At 41.6% G+C, this 20615-nt stretch overlaps 1 protein-coding gene across 1 annotated transcript in view; it reads right to left on the reverse strand.

The window, feature by feature from the left end:
* Positions 1 to 20615, reverse strand: part of SND1 (staphylococcal nuclease and tudor domain containing 1) — a 594953-nt gene that overhangs the window by 358844 nt on the left and 215494 nt on the right. Inside the window, exon 13 of the mRNA XM_063448347.1 lies at positions 1015 to 1125. Coding sequence (XP_063304417.1) covers positions 1015 to 1125 — 111 coding nt within the window. The remainder of the gene's footprint in view (positions 1 to 1014; positions 1126 to 20615) is intronic.

Consider the following 20615-nt stretch of genomic DNA (forward strand, 5'->3'; position numbering starts at 1 on the left):
AAACAAAACAAAACCATCTCCTAACTTTTTTAGCTGGCTTCTAGATTCAAAGGAAATTTGTCAAGTCCTGCTCTAGAGGGGATTCAAGTAAATATGTAAAACGTAGAAAGGAAGGGATATAAGTGACAATGTAATGTTGTGTAACAATTTGAAAGATGGGGATATTTCTGTAAAATTTTAAATAAAGTGGTAAATGGCATGCTGAAAATAACGATGGATCAAAGGTTCACAACTCAAGTGACTGCCACTAGAGGTGTTAAAAAGCCTGCAGGGACATACTATACACCAGATCTACTACATTAAGCTTGTTCTGATGACTGCAGTATCCATTCAATATAACAATCAAAACAGCAGATATAGAAGGTAAAATAATTTAATTAGGCACGCCACTGCACAAAATAAAAATAAATCATTGTTTAGCAGATATATCCCAAATGAAAACATGCATTTACTAATAAAAAGGTTTTTTCTGAATACTAATATTATAGTATAGTCTTATTGGGTCTCCCTGCTCCCACCTCTCCAACAAAAAAACACTTATTCATTAATTTACACTATAGCCCACATTTGCTTTGGCCATGGATAGCATGTCAGTAGACCACAATTAGTTCATTGTTCCCTGCCAACACTGACTCAAATACATCCCGAGTTGAGCTTAAATTTGAGGTCATAGGCCACAGACAGAATGCATACATTTTCTTTGTACAGACAATTATTGAATAATGAAGCTTTCAGAAAATCAAACAAAGCCATCGATAATTTATATATATATAAATAAATTGAGTGGTCTCCACAACCTTTCGCAAAGACTGTAGATTATATTCAAAAGCCAAATTCTGCATTTCAAATTAATCTTAATAACATTTACTCTACAATTGAAGCAAAAAAGCTAAGTCAAGTTGCGACAGCAACAGAGGAAGCACTCTTCTCTGCAGGGAAAGGGAAACTTTACAAAAATGAAGTGTGTTTATACCAGCTATGTAGTAAATGAGTCCCTTAAATGCCAATTCTTACCGTGCTTCCGCTGCTAGTAACTCATCATAATGAGAAGATCGCTGGTCATCATCCTGTCTATAGCGTATCACTGTGGCCAGACCTTTGCTCACTAAAGCTTCTGCAATGTTTCTGTAAAACAAGTAAAATATAAAGTTATAAATATGAAACAATGTAGCAAATGAGTGACCATACAATAAAACTGAAGCAACCAATGGACAAAAAAAATACAAAATAAAAAATGCAAAACTAAATTATGAGATCTAAGCACTTTTTTTTAATCTTATAATTTACATTTGTGTGTATAATTTTGTTGCAAACCAGGCTACCTTTTTACAAACGGCACACCCAAGGTAGTCAGATTCACCCTACATTCACTGCAGGATGTAGTATGATGCTACAGAGTTTATTTGGTTATTATCGCACTTGAATGCTCCGTAAGGCAGGGGTGCACATTACCTTCTGCTGTTATCGTCACAAAAGCATGGTGGATCAGGTGAGCCTACTTTCACTGTTCCAGACTATACACTGCTTTTATTTAGTTGTAGTTAATTACTTTGGAAAGTAGGGGGGAAAAAAAAACATCTATGCTGCTCAATAGAAACACCTATAAAAGAAGTTTGATGTTAGCCTACGTTTAAATATTCCCAAACTTATATAGTCGCAAACAATTGTTAATTACAGATAAACCAGGGTTTGTATTTTCCTCTGTGATTAGATACATTAATGCTCTGTTAGAGCTTTAGCAATCTGCTACACAATGATTTCCATGTGAAGGAATGCAAAGCTTAGGCAGCAGCTGGGATGGGGTATGTGCACTTGTAAGCCCCTCGGAAGCCATCCTTTCAATTCTAACTGTGTGTGAATGCAGTATGGGATTCAGTCTCTGCCAGCCCAGCGCAAGGTTCGCTGAACAAAAGTAATTATCTGCAACATACTTTTGACATTTCAGAATTCTATTTGTTTCAAATTCCCACACCATTCTGTTGGCAGCACTGGACTTCCACAAATAAGCAAGCGGAAGGAGCGGAGCGGGGAAAAAATAAAATAAAAAAAAATTATTAAAATCCTATGAATCAAACAAAACAAACCATGTCCGAAAGGGACATTTGTCCAATGCCTCTGGAAGAATAGGATTTAATAAGAAAGATAACTGTAGGCCCAGAAATGACTTCTACAAGGAAAAGTTCTAGCCATAAATCATAAAGAGATTCTGTGTGACGCCCAGACAAGAGAAATCTCCAAGATGAGAAATTCACATAGATTATTTGTGCCTTGGGAAATGATTCCTGGATCCATCACAAAGTATTATGTTTTTATATAGCGCCAACAAATTCCACAGCGCTTTACAGTGGGTGGACGAACAGACATGTAGTTGTAACCAGACAAGTTGGACACACAGGAACAGAGGGGTTGAGGGCCTTGCTCAATGAGCTTACATGCTAGAGGGAGTGGGGTAAAGTGACACAAAAGGTAAGGATAGTATTAGACTAGTGACAGTTGCAGAAGAGGAATCAGTCAGGAGCTATTAACAGTTCAATTGATACGCTTTTATGAAGAAGTGGGTTTTTAATGATTTTTTTTGAAGAAGTGGAGACTGGGTGAGCAACAGAGGAGGGAAGTGAGTTCCACAGGAACTGTCCAGCCCTGGAGAAGTCTTGAAGGCGAGCATCAGAGGTGGGAGTACAGACAGAAGATAGATGTAAGTCTTCCGCAGATCGTAAGGGCCTAGAAGGGACATACTTGTGTATTAGTGAGGATAGATAAGTGGGAGCAGCATTATGTAGAGATCTGAAAGCAAGAACCAGAATTTTAAATTGAGCCCTATATCTTACAGGAAAGCCAATGTATGGATTGACAGAAAGGTGAGGCGTGGGAGGTGCGGGCGGACAGAAAGATGACCCTCGCCGCCGCATTCATTATGGACTGTAACGGAACAAGCTGGGAGCACGTAAGACCACTGAGAAGCGGATTACAGTAGTCAAGGCGAGAAAGGACAGTGGAATGGACCAGCACCTTAGTCGCATGTGGCGTTAAGTAGGGTCGGATGCGTGCAATGTTTTTGAGATGGAAACAACAGAATTTGGCAAAAGACTGAACATGAGGCGCGAAGGAGAGTTCGGAGTCAAAGAGAACACATAGGCAGCGAGCCTGCATGGTGGTGCAGATGGTAGCACCGTTGACTTGGAGGGAGACAGACACAGGAGTAGCAACACTTGAGAAAGGAAATACTAGAATTTCAGTTTTGGTCAAGTTGAGTTAAGGAAGTGGGCAGCCATCCAGTTAGAAATAGCAGAGAGGCAGTCAGAGACACTAGTCAAGAGGGACGGGGAGAGGTAAGGTAGATTTGCGTGTCACCCGCATATAAATTATATTGGAAGCCAAAGGAGCTAATGAGTTTACCAAAGGAGGCAGTATAGATAGAGAACAGAAGGACTGAACCAAGGACTGAACCTTGGGGTACACCAACAGAGAGGAGCTGGGGAGAAGAAGCAGAGCCAGAGAAAGAAACACTGAAAGAGCGCTGAGAGAGGTGGGAGGAGCACCAGGAGAGAGCAATATATTGTAGACCGATATTGCAGAGGATGAGAAGAAGCTGTTGATTATCAGTGTCAAAAGCCGCAGAAAGGTCAAGGACAATTAGCAGAGAGTAGTAACCACAAGATTTTGCAGCGAGTAGATCATTGAATACTTTGGACAGTGCCATTTCCACAGAGTGCTAAGCGCGGAAACCAGACTAAAGTGGGGTCTAGCAGAGAGTTAGACTTGGGGAAGTCTGTCAGTCTTGCATACACAACTCTTTAAAGGATATTGGATGCAAAATGCAGTAGCGAGATAGAACGGTAGTTGGATGGGGAGTTAGGGTCAAGGTTGGGCTTCTTTAGAAATGGGGTTACAGTTGCATGTTTGAAGGGCGATGGAAATATGCCAGAGGAGGGAGAGAGAGATTGAGAATTTTAGTGAGCATTGTATCTTACGGAAAGTGTCAGAAGCACTACAAAATCGAAAAAGTATGTTTACATACATGAGACATGTGCCACCTGGAAGAAATAAAACCAATAACCACGCAGTGAACAAATCAGTGGGTGACAATATATGCACAGGTATTTATATATATATATATATATATATATATATATATATATATGTCTTCCATAACAGACTCCATCCAAACCATGCAAGCCTCACAAATGGCGCTGTCACTCCAATATACAGCTTTGGAAGACAAGTCCCCACACAATCACCTCAAAATCAGGGTTATCCCCGATGCCAACACACCAGATGAGCTCCCACATTTCATGAGACGCCTTGTAGATGAAATCTTCCATCTCCCAAAGTCCAATAGGGCACCTGCCTCAGCTCTACGAGATTTCATAGTACACTGATCATTGTCTCAAGAGAAACAAAATATGCTGGTTGCTCAAAGGACAAGACACTATACACTGTCGAAAGCGCCAGCCTCTCATTCTATCAATACCTCACAAGATCTACCTTGCAGTGGCGCCGATCAATGAACCCAATCACTTGCAGTGCCGCAGTACATTGCATCCATAAGAATAGATCTTTGCATGGGGCAGGAAATCACCAATACCAATGTAACCTTATTTAGAACGTTTATACTAGTTCTCAACCAGTGCACCATGGCATACTGCTATGACTCAAAACTGTGAGAAGCTAATTGGGCCAGGAACATATGGCCATGTGGGCTGAGTAAGTCTTAAAGCAGTCTATACAACTACAACCCTTTACAGATAATGGGCAGGCAAAAAATAGAAATGAATAAAAATTGCTTCCTGATCACATATTTAAATAGCATGTAATTTTTATTTTAAAAATAGGGACTCAATCATTCTTTACATTTTTATAATTAATCACTGGGTCAATCCAATTCAGAATTTGGGACACATTTAATTGGAAGAGAAGAAGTGATACCTGTGGAATGACATCACATACTTGTACTCCAAATAGCGTTCCTTTACATAATCTGGTTAATATGTTAAAGTGATGTCTGTATCCAAGTTGTAGAATTAAAGGAACACTAAAGGATCAGAACACATATTCCTGACCCTACAGTGTTAAAAAAATCAATATTTAGACCCCCTGCCCCACCTCTTTGCCCCCCTTAAAGGACCACTCTAGTGCCAGGAAAACATACTCGTTTTCCTGGCACTAGAGTGCCCTGAGGGTGCCCCCACCCTCAGGGACCCACTCCCGCTGGGCTCTGGGGGGAGGAAGGGGTTAAACTTACCTCTTTCTCCAGCGCCGGGCGGGGTGCTTTCCTCCTCCTCTCCTTCTTCCTTGTGACGTCATCGGCTGAATGCGCATGCGCGTCAGGAGCCGCGCTCGCATTCAGCCGGTCGCATAGGACGCTTGCATATGGACGCTTGCGTGCTCTCACTGTGATTTTCAAAGGGTTAATCCTAGAGGGACCTGGCACCCAGACCACCTCATTAAGCTGAAGTGGTCTGGGTGCCTAGAGTGGTCCTTTAAATAAATTAAAATTGTATCTTATTTACAGCGCCACACAGGTTTGCTGGCACTGGCTCTGCCTCCTTGGCTGACGTAATCAGAAGTGATTATTTCAGTCAACAATAATATTCCCCCATAGGAAAGCATTGGATTGGCTGAGATGGTCAATTATGATGATCTCAGCCAATGAGACAAGCAGGGGCGAAGCCAAATGCCACCCTGGCCATTCAGCATTTCCTGATAGAGATGTATTAAAGTAATGCATCTCTAAAGGGAAAGCTCAGCGTCTCCATGCAGAACAGCTACATTAACTTGTAGTTCTGGTGACTATAGTGTCCCTTTAATGATTACATTATAGTGAATTAACTGCAGTTTTGGGGATTTTTTTATATCTAATATTTTGTTGCAGAAAGAAGTTTCAAGAAGCTAGAAGTCGTTTTCACCTGAAAAAAAAATAATGTCTTAATGTAAAAAAAATAAGATTTTTCTCTTTGAAAGTTCTAAAGTTGCAGCAGTTTATCCCTCAATTTTCCATCACATAGCATGAGAGCACCTGCTAAATAACTTTATTGCCACAAAACAGCTGTTATCAGTTTACTTACAGATGCATCAGTTTTGTGAATGGTTCTATGTATAGTTTTCTCCCAAGCTGACATGAAGTAGAAGCTCACACAGCATGCATTAGTCAAGGTTGCATTCAATGTACACAGAATTTAGACCGCAAATTTGAATGGCCAGTACAAATGGAAAAGGAGTGGAGCAAATGTATTGCCAAGTTATTATAAAACTTTATAAAAATGTAAATAATGACTACATGAGAACAATTCTCGAAGGACTATGAAAATGTCAAATAAATATTTGTAATTAAACATTGCAAATTAAGAGTATCAGCAGACCGATATTGAAAGGATAATTGTAAGCAGTTTTAATGGTGGTGACAGGTTTCAAATTTGTCGTATTTGAGTTGACCTAGCGTGCAGAGACCAGCAAGGGCAGACGCCACATGTGACAATGATCGTCAGGGAGTGCTGACCGGAGCTCTGCCAGAAGCTACATGCCTTCCCTACAAGACCCTTTAACCCGCTCACTTGGGCAATCATCTCGTTGTCCTCGGGCTCAACCTGTGGCTACCAACTTGCGGAAAATACGCCTCAGGCAGAGAAAGCAGAACTCGAGACGGGCTGTGACTAGGCCTGCTCCAGGGTTATACAGTGCCTAAGATTCTTAAGCGGGCAGCAGACGGAAGAGGTGCACAGAGGGCGCCAGAAAGGCTGCACAGTTTTCCTGACTGCCGGACCGACAAACCCACGCTGCTTTATGGGACCGTCTTGCCTGTCGCAGGTATTGGCTGACTTTGGCCCAAACATGGCTTTGCTTGTATAGCCTAGCTGCTCGAGTTTGTTTTTTACTTCCAGGCAGAGAACACAGTGGGCTATTTACTACTGAGCATTATTGTCATTCACCTATTGGGTGGGATATTGGCTGGTCAGCAGTCACCCAGCCTGTATATTAGCCTGTAAACATTATGTTCCTATCTCTCCAACATGTTACATACATGTCTAGAATATTTTTGCTTGATTCATAGCATTGTTTTGTCTGCGGCTTGTTTATTCTTCTATAATGTACACCCTATTAAGCAACATCTCCTGATAAAGCCTAACCTAGCTTGTTTTCTTTACTGCATATATTAATTTAATACCCACCCTATCTGGTGGTACATTATGTTATTTCTAAGCTACTCTGCATATGCTTAGCCTGGTTTATTTATTTGGGTTTTTAACGCCAAGCACTCTCTTTTCTTGCTACAATTATTAAAAATGTGCGTTATTAACGTTATGCCATACAATTGTACTACTATGCCTTTTGAATTGCTTGCTATAGCTGTTGTGGTTCTGCAAGTCTGTTTGTAACTACATGCACAACAAAAATAAAGAATACAATTTTTTTTTTTTTTTTTTTAAACAAAACAAAACAAAAAACATAATAGCTTTATAGAAATTAAGTTATTATACCATGAGGTTGCCTCCAGTGGCCTCCGTATCACGGTGAAACAGGCATAACTTAATTTTGTTAACCCCTTAAGGACCAAACTTCTGGAATAAAAGGGAATCATGACATGTCACACATGTCATGTGTCCTTAAGGGGTTAAAGGTATTATGGTGCCTGAAGTGTTCTTTTAACACTCTGTTTTGACTCTTAATATTTTAGTTTTGTATACATTTTCAAACAAAAGAGAAAAAAAAATTGCAGTATTATTGGCTTGCAGGTGCTTTGAGGTCTTATGAATACAATTAACAGTTTAGATGTAGCTTAAAGAAACTATTATGGAGAATAACATGAAATACAAAATATAACAAAGTACAATTTTGTCTCGGTTTTAACTTTTATTTTCCTCTTTTCAGCTAAATCCACCAATGTATTCATGGGGAACTGGCCCTTGGTCTGTGAAGGAAGACAGAAGGCACAATCTAAAAACAGTACTTTTGGTCATCCCACTATATATATATATATATATATATATATATATATATATATATATATATATATATATATACACACACACACATATATATATATATATATATACAGGGAGTGCAGAATTATTAGGCAAGTTGTATTTTTGAGGATTAATTTTATTATTTAACAACAACGATGTTCTCAATGAACCCAAAAAACTCATTAATATCAAAGCTGAAGATTTTTGGAAGTAGTTTTTAGTTTGTTTTTAGTTATAGCTATTTTAGGGGGATATCTGTGTGTGCAGGTGACTATTACTGTGCATAATTGTTAGGCAACTTAACAAAAAACAAATATATACCCATTTCAATTATTTATTTTTACCAGTGAAACCAATATAACATCTCAACATTCACAAATATACATTTCTGACATTCAAAAACATAACAAAAACAAATCAGTGACCAATATAGCCACCTTTCTTTGCAAGGACACTCAAAAGCCTGCCATTCATGGATTCTGTCAGTGTTTTGATCTGTTCACCATCAACATTGCGTGCAGCAGCAACCACAGCCTCCCAGACACTGTTCAGAGAGGTGTACTGTTTTCCCTCCTTGTAAATCTCACATTTGATGATGGACCACAGGTTCTCAATGGGGTTCAGTTCAGGTGAACAAGGCGGCCATGTCATTATTTTTTCTTCTTTTATACCCTTTCTTGCCAGCCACGCTGTGGAGTACTTGGACGCGTGTGATGGAGCATTGTCCTGCATGAAAATCATGTTTTTCTTGAAGGATGCAGACTTCTTCCTGTACCACTGCTTGAAGAAGGTGTGTTCCAGAAACTGGGAGTTGAGCTTGACTCCATCCTCAACTCGAAAAGGCCCCACAAGCTCATCTTTGATGATACCAGCCCAAACCAGTACTCCACCTCCACCTTGCTGGCGTCTGAGTCGGACTGGAGCTCTCTGCCCTTTACCAATCCATCCATCTGGCCCATCAAGACTCACTCTCATTTCATCAGTCCATAAAACCTTAGAAAAATCAGTCTTGAGATATTTCTTGGCCCAGTCTTGACGTTTCAGCTTGTGTGTCTTGTTCAGTGGTGGTCGTCTTTCAGCCTTTATTACCTTGGCCATGTCTGAGTATTGCACACCTTGTGCTTTCGGGCACTCCAGTGATGTTGCAGCTCTGAAATATGGCCAAACTGGTGGCAAGTGGCATCTTGGCAGCTGCACGCTTGACTTTTCTCAGTTCATGGGCAGTTATTTTGCGCCTTGGTTTCTCCACACGCTTCTTGCGACCCGGTTGACTATTTTGAATGAAATGCTTGATTGTTCGATGATCACGCTTCAGAAGCTTTGCAATTTTAAGAGTGCTGCATCCCTCTGCAAGATATCTCACTATTTTTAACTTTTCTGAGCCTGTCAAGTCCTTCTTTTGACCCATTTTGCCAAAGGAAAGGAGGTTGCCTAATAATTATGCACACCTGATATAGAGTGTTGATGTCATTAGACCACACCCCTTCTCATTACAGAGATGCACATTACCTAATATGCTTAATTGGTAGTAGGCTTTCGAGCCTATACAGCTTGGAGTAAGACAACATGCATAAAGAGGATGATGTGGTCAAAATACTCATTTGCCTAATAATTCTGCACGCAGTGTGTATATATATATATATATATATATATATATATATATATATATATATATATATATATATATCTCTATTGTAGTGTATAATGCATCACAGCTTTTTGTAAAGTCGGGAGTTAGATCATACATTTTTTTAGACCCCCACATTCTGCAGAGTAGCTAAAGCAAAAAGACACAAATGAGGAGAAACAAAAACAAACCTCTATACAAACTCCCCAATTTGACAGGTTAGATTATAAAATGTGGAGAGGGATACTAGGACATGTCTGTTCTATTCTATATTCAGACTGCTGCTGAGAAAAGGCCTCATTTAGGCATATTCACTACTGATGTGGTGACAAATCGCTCCTTCGTTTGCAGATGAACAATAAAAAGAGACAATTTTTCACTCTGGAGAGGATTGCCGTAATTTAAGTATTGCTAATCACATAAGCAAATTACTCTCCTTCTTAATTTTGTGTGTGCTCTTTAATATGACAGTGAAGATTAACACCTTTAAACTTGAATGCGTCCGGCTCACACATTGTGTCAATATACAAAGCCTTCAGCTCATGAACACATTGCCCTGGAAGGGTCTTTATTGAAATGAATGAGGGCATGAAAGGATAACCTGTCACAATTAGGTCATAAGCAGTGCTAACTGCACAAGAGGTGTTTCTGCATATCGATAGTGTCGTGACGAATATTAATTTGTTACATTGTATACATCACTTAATCCGTTTCTATAGCAATGCGAGATAATGAGATGTGTTTATCACATGTCTTTTACCCCATCACATAGTTTGCTTTCATTATGAGGTCGGGAAGATCTCCATCTCTCTTCCTCATTAGTCATGTGGACTTCAGAATTTAATACAGTAGCCTAATGCACAGTTAAAGGGATATTATAGTCCCCAAAACAACGATAGCTTAATTAAGCATTTTTGGTGTATGGATCATTTCCCTGCAGTCTCACTGCTCAGTTCTCTTCACTTTGTTTATGAAGCCAAAGTCACACCTCCCTGCATGTGACTTGCACAGCCTTCCTAAACACTTCCTGTAAAGTCATCTAATGTTTACTCTTCCTTTATTTAAAATTCTGTTTAATTTAGAATTTGTTATCTCCTGTACTGTTGATAATTAGCTAGACCATGCAGGAGCCTTCTGTATATAATTAAAGATCAATATACAGATGAGAAGATAAAAATGTTTAAGGTAAGTTACATCGGATTGAAAATTAAACCATTTTGTTTTCATGCAGGCTGTGCCAGTCACAGCCAGGGGAGGTGTGGCTAGAGCTGCATAAACAGAACCAATAGTGGCTCCACTCCAAAACGTCAATTGAGCAGTGAAACCTCAGCGACATCATCCATACACAAAAACCGCTTCATTAAGCTAAAGTTGTTTTGGTGAATATAGTGTCCCTTTAAACGCATGTGTGAAACTAGGTCGCAGTGGTAAAGCTCTGCTTCTCAGTCTTATAACACCATAATGAAACTACCAGGAAGATAAATGTAATGACTGGGTGGTCACTGCAAGTTTAAATTCAAACTATAGGCTAGGAATACACACTTGTGCAAAAGAAAAGATCTGTTAGATGTAAAAAAGAATACAATAAATAATCAATCCTGGCTGTTCTCATCTCGTATAGAGTTGCTGTGCCTTAAAACAGTGGGTTATGCCTAAGTAAATCAAAACAAGAATTTTGTCATGGCATGACAAGTTAAACCTGACAAGCTTCCATGCTTTTATAGTGGATCCTGTTGAGGGCAATACGGTGGTAGAATACCTGAAATTGGACAGGTTAAGACCTAGGTTGAATTTTTGTTGTTGAAACAGAATGGGGATATACAAGGTTGTTCTCCTGGTCACAGGAAGCAGGGAGTTATTTTTTTTTTCATCCCCTTTGGTATTATCAAGGGTAGAAGAGTTAAAGAGATACTTATAGTGCCAGAAATACAAAGCTGTATTCCTGGCACTACAGCTCCCTCTGCATCCCCGCTGCGGTGAATAAAGGCTTAAAAACCCTTTATTTACTCACCAGATCTCAGCGCTGCCTCCTCCGGCGTTACTGACAAGCGGGTGCCAATGTGCATGCGTGGCAAGTGCTCTGCACATGCGTATTAGGCCCTCCCCATAGGGGAGCATTGATTCACTGATTTCCTTTGGGGAAATAGCCGACACTGGATGTCCTCATGGAGAGCGTGAGGATGTCCAGCGTCAGTTACCGGACCAAAAGTCCATTAACATTCAGGAAGTGTATAAAACCAAAAGAGATAGGTAAGTGGCGCTAAACAGTGTAATACAATAAAAATATCCCAGTGCGTCTAAAACCAAACCCGTGCTTTAACCACCTGCAAAACACTTACATGGATACAATTGGATACAAGAGAAGGAGGTTTTGCGCACACAATGGATAAATAGCAGTTCAAATCTGAAATATTAAAAACTATCACAGGGCAATATGCATACATAAAGTATAAAGTATATACTAGAAAAGTAAAATTATTTGTGCCTGTTCCTATGTTTTTTACTTCATATAAAAGAAAACATTTATATTTTATTTTGGTTCCTGATTTCTATCCAGACTTCTGTTCCTGGGGGACCATCACCTTAACTGCAGCATCAATTTTGGAGTATTGTACACGCTACTAAAGTAGAGAGCCGACTTATATGGCTCTCTAGATTGTGAGTGCTCCAAGTTGCTTTTCTAGTATATACTGCATGTATGCATATTGCCCTATGATAGTTTTTATATATTTCAGATTTGAACTGCTATTTATCCATTGTGTGCAAAACCTTCTCTTGTATCCAATAACATTCAGGAAGTGCCTCTAGTGGCAGTCTGATAGACAGCAACTGGAGGCAGACAGTGCTGTAATGTACACATTACAGTTTTTTCTAGAACAAAGTGCAGTAGGGGCACTGCACTGAGGACACTTCAATGAAGTGTCCTTTTAAGAATGAGACGGTAACTTCTGTTGCTCTGTGAATTTGATAGAGGTTTTAACCTCTGTAAGTAAGGTCAATCACAAATCAGATTACTTGCAGCAGCAAATAAACAATTAAGAAGTGAGTCAGACTCCATACAGCTAAGAGGGCCAGACACAAACACCAGTCAGAACTCTCCATTCTTCTTCTCATGCTGTGAAAGAACAGTCAGAATACAAATTATGCCCTGGGAATCACGAACTGAGACGCTCATTACCAATCATTTCTCAAGCATTTTTGAACATTTCACGTTTAATAATCATTGCCTTTTAAACCATAAAGTATTTAATCTAAACTTTGGGGAGGAGTGGCGAACCATTGTTCAATTACCACAATGTGTGATTTTATACTGCCGATTTTATTCCGCTTGTACTGGAGACGGATGACATCTGCAGGGAAGTGTAAATCCCAGAAAATGCGGTCAGGCACATCAAAGCACCAGAGGATGGGGGTAAAAGGGAGAAGATGGCTTTGCAAAACGCATATGCCAATTATATATTTAGTGCAGAAAAAGTGCATTAACTTGGCTCCGATTACACTATGCCGCTTTAAACAAATTCATAAATTCCCCTTCACTGAGTGCATCTGTAATTCTCCAGCAATTACACACAGGGAAATGAATGGATAATTCATTGCTAGAAAGGGGGAAAGCATCCCCATTGCACAAACTGCTACAAGTCGCCAATAATTAACACATTCCCTGTAATGAGGAGGTCGCTTATCACCTGACACATTTCGTACACTATACTCCTTGTGTAATGGGGAGCTGCTTACAAAAAGGATTTATTCAGCTTTTAGATCGAAAACCAGCTTTTCAATGAAGGGCTTCTGCTTTTCTAAGATGGCATTCTCCTCTAAAGAGCTAATTAGTTATATTTTATGCGGATGTGTTTAAATCTTCTGCAAAGATTGAGGGCTGTTAACGACACTGTAGACTGACATGTTTATGTCCAAAAGCAGCGAAATCAGAGATGTCCAACACATACCCTCAAGAACCATTGACAGACTAGATTACAGAACATGTTGGACTAAGTTAAACAAGTCAAACCAAACTAATTTCCAACTAAGTTAAATGTTGGCAGACCAGAGAACATTGAGACCTAAACAGCACTAAATCATCAAAGGGTTAAATGCTCAAATCCATAGTAACAAGAAAATGTGAATTCCAGAAATTAGACATTTGAATGTTTTCTACATTTAATTTGTAGGCTCAGGTATAAGTGCAACTAGCACAAGGCACAAAATCACTGCGCTTATGTTAACACACATAGGCAGTTTATAAAGGGAAAGGTAAAAATGCCAATACATTTAAGCAATGTTGTGATTACATTATTGTTTCTGTCTGATGGTATTGAAGATACCGTAAGTCTGAGTGTGGCAGGGGAACAGTACAGGTGTATCTAGTGCTAGATTAAAAAGTAAGAAACGGCAATGTCACAATAAGTGAAGTCATAGTATAGATAGAATTATGTTCAACTTGTTTCATCAGTGATCGTATTAATAGTGACACCTTTAACTACAGAGTAGAGTAGCCATGGTGCTTAGCGTGTCCTTTAACCCCTTAAGTACACATGACACGTGACATGTCCTGATTAGTGATGTTGCAAACATAATTTTCGGTTCGCGAACGGCGAACACGAACTTCCGCAAATGTTTGCCAACGGTCGACCCGCCATAGACTTCAATGGGAAGGCAAATTTTAAAACCCACAGGGACTCTTTCTGGCCACAATAGTGATGGAAAAGTTGTTTCAAGGGGACTAACACCTGGACTGTGGCATGCCGGAGGGGGATCCATGGCAAAACTCCCATGGAAAATTACATAGTTGATGCAGAGTCTTGTTTTAATCCATAAAGGGCATATATCACCTAACATTCCTAAATTGTTTGGAATAACGTGCTTTAAAACATCAGGTATGATGTTGTATCGATCAGGTAGTGTAAGGGTTACGCCCGCTTCACAGTGACAGACCAAACTCCCCGTTTAACGCACCGCAAACAACCGCAAACAGTCCATAAACATATACATAGGCAAGAAAAGGAAAATAAAAGGACAGAGCATAAACCGGACCTTAGAATGGCCGGACTAATACGCTAGAGACAGAGAATGGTCAAAGGGAAAGCCGAGGTCAAGGAAGCCAGAAAATACACAATACCGTTTACACAAGCCAAGTCAGGGAAACCAGAATTCAGAATAACCAGGGAAAAGCCAAGATCAGGATACCAGGAAATCAGATTCACAATGATAAAGCACTCTCAGGGAACCAGGAAACCACGACAGCGCAAGGTACTGGGGTGAGCTAGGGATTTAAATATCACGCGGCGGGCCGGCAGCCGCGACACCCTGTTACGTCCCCCTCATCAGGCCTTTTTTAGTCGAATGTATCGCCCACTGTCAGTTCCTTCGGGATAAATCCCTCATTCATCTTAATAAAGGTGAGGTAATCTAAACTTTTTTGACCTAGGCGACTGCTCTTCTCAGTGACAATACCTCCTGCTGCACTGAAGGTCCTTTCTAACAGGACACTTGAAGCGGGGCAGGCCATAAGTTCTATCGCAAATTGCGATAGCTCAGGCCACAGGTCAAGCCTGCACACCCAGTAGTCAAGGGGTTCATCGCTCCTCAGAGTGTCGATATCTGCAGTTAAGGCGAGGTAGTCTGCTACCTGTCGGTCGAGTCGTTCTCCGAGGGTGGACCCCGAAGGGCTGTGGCGATGCGTAGGACTTAAAAAGCTCTGCATGTCCTCCATCAACAACACGTCTTTAAAGCGTCCTGTCCTTGCCATCGTGGTCGTGGGAGGAGGAGGATGACTTCCACCTCTCCCCCGGTTAGATTCCCGTTGTGCTGTGACATCACCCTTATACGCCGTGTAAAGCATACTTTTTAATTGATTTTGGAACTGCTGCATCCTTTCCGACTTGCCGTAATTCGGTAACATTTCAGGCACTTTCTGCTTATACCGGGGGTCTAGTAGCGTGGACACCCAGTACAGGTCGTTCTCCTTCATCCTTTTTATACGAGGGTCCCTCAATAGGCACGACAGCATGAAACACCCCATTTGCACAAGGTTGGATGCAGAGCTAATTATGTCCTGTTCCTCGTCCTCAGTGATCTCTCTGAAGGTATGTTCTTCCCCCCAGCCACGTACAACACAACGGTTACCAGATAGGTGACAACGAGCACCCTGGGATGCCTGTTGTGGTTGGTCTTCCTCCTCCTCCTCAAAGGCACATTGCTCCTCTGACTCCTCATCCTCACAATCCTCTTCCAGCGTTGCCGCAGGTCCAGCAAGCGATGCTGATAAGGCTGTTTCTGGTGGTGATGGTGACCACAACTCTTCCTCTTCACGCTCATCTACGGCCTGATCCAGCACTCTTCGCAGGGCACGCTCCAGGAAGAAAACAAATGGTATGATGTCGCTGATGGTGCCTTCGTTGCGACTGACTAGGTTTGTCACCTCCTCAAAAGGACGCATGAGCCTACAGGCATTGCGCTTGAGCGTCCAGTAACGAGGCAAAAAAATTCCCAGCTCTGCAGAGGCTGTCCTAGCACCCCGGTCATACAAATAGTCGTTAACAGCTTTTTCTTGTTGAAGCAGGCGGTCAAACATTAGGAGTGTTGAATTCCAACGTGTCGGGCTGTCGCAAATCAAGCGCCTCACTGGCATGTTGTTTCGCCGCTGGATATCAGAAAAGTGTGCCATGGCCGTGTAGGAACGCCTGAAATGGCCACACACCTTCCTGGCCTGCTTCAGGACGTCCTGTAAGCATGGGTACTTAAGCACAAAGCGTTGAACGATCAGATTACACAGATGTGCCATGCACGGCACGTGTCAACTTGCCCAAATTCAATGCCGCCAACAAATTTCTTCCGTTGTCACAAACCACTTTGCCGATCTCCAGTTGGTGCGGAGTCAGCCACTGATCCACCTGTGCGTTCAGGGCGGACAGGAGTGCTGGTCCGGTGTGACTCTCTGCTTTCAGGAAAGTCAACCCCAAGACGGCGTGACACTGCCGTATCCGGGATGTGGAATAGTACCTGGGGAGCTGGGGGAGTGCCGTTGATGTGGAGCAAGACGCAGCAGCAGAAGAGGACTCAGCCAAGGCGGTTATGGAAGAGGATGGAGTAGGAGGAGTAGAGGAGGTGGCAGCAGGCCTGCCTGCAAGTCGTGGCGGTGTCACCAACTCCTCTGCAGAGCCACACATTCCATGCTTGGCAGCCGTCAGCAGGTTTACCCAATGCGCAGTGTAGGTGATGTACCTGCCCTGACCATGCTTTGCAGAACAGGTATCAGTGGTCAGATGGACCCTTGCCCCAACACTGTGTGCCAGACATGCCATTACTTCCTTTTGCACAATCTAGTACAGGTTGGGGATTGCCTTTTGTGCAAAGAAATTTCAGCCGGGTACCTTCCACTGCGGTGTCCCAATAGCTACAAATTTTTTGAACGCCTCAGACTCCACCAGCTTGTATGGTAAAATCTGGCGGGCTAGGAGTTCAGTCAAGCCAGCTGTCAGACGCCGGGCAAGGGGGTGACTTTGTGACATTGGCTTCTTACGCTCAAACATGTCCTTGACAGACACCTGACTGTGGGCAGATGAGCAGGAACTGCTCAAGGCGAGAGACGGAGTGGCGGATGGTTGAGAGGGGGCAAGGAGGACAGCAGTGGTTGACGTGGCTTTAGATGCTGGACCAGGAGGAGGATGGCGGCTTTGAGTTTGTGTGCTGCTTGTACTCATGTGTTGATCCCATAGGCGTTTGTGATGTGCGATCATGTGCATCGCTGTTGTCAGAGTCAGACACACAAAAAAATGCCACACTGCTGAGCTCTGCAATGACGGCATTCTGGTGGTGGCAAGAGCATGCGTTGATTGGCGTGCTGTCTGGCTGTGCCACTAGCTTCTTGCAACGACCTCCCCCTGCTTCCAACTCGTCTCCTCCTCTCTGTCTCCCCATCTGAACTTTCCCCCTGTTCTTTTTCTGTTCTAGCGGGCACCCACGGACGCATCGTCATCATCAACCGCTTCACTTGTATCTGACAACTCAGCAAAGGAAGCAGCAGCGGGTACAACATCATCATCATCATCACACCGTATGTCCATGTGTGTAATGCTGCCTGACAGACATATCTCTGTTATCTACATCCTCTGGCAATAATGGTTGCGCATCACTCATTTCTTCCAACTGATGTGTAAATAACTCCTCTGACATACCAAGTGAAGCGGCTGTGGTGCTAGTGATGGTGGTGTCGGCAGGTGGGCGAGTGGTAACTTGAGAGGTGCCCGAAGCTAAGCTGGAGGAGGATGGTGCGTCAAGGTTCCAAGCGGGAGCTGTAGAAGATTGGGTGCCCTGTGTTAGCCAGTCAACTATGTCCTCAGAACTTTTCCAGTTCAGGGTACGTGGCCTCTGAACACTGGGCATTATTCTAGAGCCAAAGGGAATCACACCACCATGACCACGATGGCCCCTGCGGGGTGGCTTGCCTCTGCCTGTCTTTTTTTTTTTTTCGATTAGTGGTACTAGCTACTGTGACAACAGATATGAGTGGCACTGTGCACTGGCAGAAGTTGGCAGAGTAGACGCTGTAGGCCTGACACACGCTTGCACACAACTAACTGCTATTCAATCTATTAGTCAAATTTTTTTTTATTTTTTTTTTAAATGTACACTACTGTTACACCAGATATGAGTTGCATTGGTGTGACACTGTGCCCAGGCAGGCCCTGAAACGCACACACTTCTGCTATTAAATTACAGTAAAAAAAAAATGTTTTATTAAATGCAAGCTATTGTGACACCAGTGAGTGGTGGCACTGGGCAAGTGGGCACAGTATATGCTGTGAGCCTGACACACAGGCTGTCAGGCAGGCAACTGCAATTACATTACACAAAAAAAAAAAAAAAAAACAGACTGATGTTCTAGCCCTAAAAAGGGCTTTTTGGGGTGCTGTCCTTACAGCAGAGATCAGATGAGTCCTTCAGGACTGTAGTGTACACTGAATACACTAGCCTAGCTATCATTTTCCCCATCAAATCAACAGCAGCTACACTGTCCCTCCTCTCACTAAGAATGCAGCTTCACAATGAATGTAAAATGGATGCTGTCCAGGAGGTGGGAGGGTCTGGGAGGGAGGGTCTGCTGCTGATGGACTGGAATGTGTCTGCTGACTGTGAGGTACAGGGTCAAAGTTTCCTCAATGATGACAAATAGGGGGCGGACCGAACAGCGCATATGTTCGCCGTCCGTGGCGAACGCGAACAAGCGATGTTCGCCAGGAACTATTCGCCAGCTAACAGTTCGGGACATCACTAGTCATGATACCTTTTTATTCCAGAAGTTTGGTCCTGAAGGGGTTAATAAACGACTGTAAATATGTGAGAGTATAAATATATATAAATATATATATATACATATATATATATATATATATATATATATATATATATATACACACACACACACACACACACACACACACACACATACACAGCAATATAAGAGGGGCAAAAGCAAACTGATACTAGCAAACACTACAGACTACAGAGTAAAGTATGCTGCTAAAGTAAAGCAAAAAATAAAATAGATACATATATATATATATATATATATAGATATATATAGATATATATATATACACACACACACACACATACTGGTTGTCATTTGGTAGAGGTGCCCTGTAAGAACATCGCTGTTTGCATTAAACGTGGCAGGCTTGAATAATCCCATAGATATGCAAGGACTGACCGATTTCAGTATATTTTAGAATTCCACATAGAAAATGTAAAAATAAAAAAATATTTTTTGCCACCGATAGGTAGAAAACGGGAGTCTGCTGATAAGAGATCTAAAATGGGGACTAAAAATTAAGAACATATGTCAAGAAATAGGAATTTTTCTTGCGTCTTTAAATCTGGTAAAACCTTCAGCAAATGTGATAAATATTTACTATACAAATTTAAGGGGTAAGATCCCTGTGGCTTGGGGCCACTCAGTTTTCACTTGTTTAGTCTATTTCTGCTCAGCAACTTTTTACTCGAATTAGCAAATAATGCAGCTTCCAGGACCAAAGCTAATAAAGCCTAGTTAGTGTTGGATCAGCTTCCAAAAGCACCTGGGCAGCATCCGTGCAGGCCTGGGTTCAATCCCCAGATAGCTTACGTGCTATTTTTCGCTACAGAAATTAACCCCCCAAACCTGTCTCTCCAGCAATTTTTGCACACATTATAAAATCCTCACAAGGGAGTGGGGGTTAGAATGCTGATCTGTTTCTTCTGCTGTTATAGCCAGAAAAAAAAATCCCACACACAAATTTCAAACTTGACATATCTTCCTCAAGAAGTTGACAGCCCTCTTGGAAATAGACGTAATGGTCTATTGCAACCATTAAAAGGCAGTCAGCCGCGTCCCGCTCTGTGCAATAAAGCCATGAAGAGGCAATTTAACACCCCTTGTTTAGCAATATTTAGCAAACCTTGTTTTAGGAACAATGTTCCGTTGTCAATGAGCTGAAGCAGACATGCACTTCTTATTTCAAGAACCCCATTGTGGAAAGCCTAAAAGGTGATAATATACAATAACTGCCCAAATTGGTGCTACAAACTGAAGAGGATATGCTGGTGCAGCAAAACCATTGCTCCCAAAACACCACCAACAAAAAACATTTCAAATGACTAACAAAATACAAATCCTAGATTCAAAATGTATGGCTTGTGTTTCAGTATAGGACAATCAATATCACAGTCATTGATATAAAGACATATATACAAAAACTGTTGTGCATTTACAACCAATAAGGAAGTTACCAGATACTTATGTGGGCCCGAGAAAGCAAGCAGCAGGAATTATACGCCACCTGAGTGATTTACTTTTTAAGTTTGTACAAAGTTATCTCACTAGTAAGTTTACCTTTAAACAAATAGTTTCGTCTCTGTGCCTACTCATTTTTATTAGGATTGCAAGATTGTTTTAAAATAAAATGGGAAAAATGGGTATTGGAGAAATTGAACGAACGTTTAGAAAGGAAAAAAAGCAGAATATTGCCATAATTTAATAGTACAGACCA

This window comes from Pelobates fuscus, chromosome 3 (assembly GCF_036172605.1).
Source record: "Pelobates fuscus isolate aPelFus1 chromosome 3, aPelFus1.pri, whole genome shotgun sequence".
Lineage (NCBI taxonomy): Eukaryota > Metazoa > Chordata > Amphibia > Anura > Pelobatidae > Pelobates > Pelobates fuscus.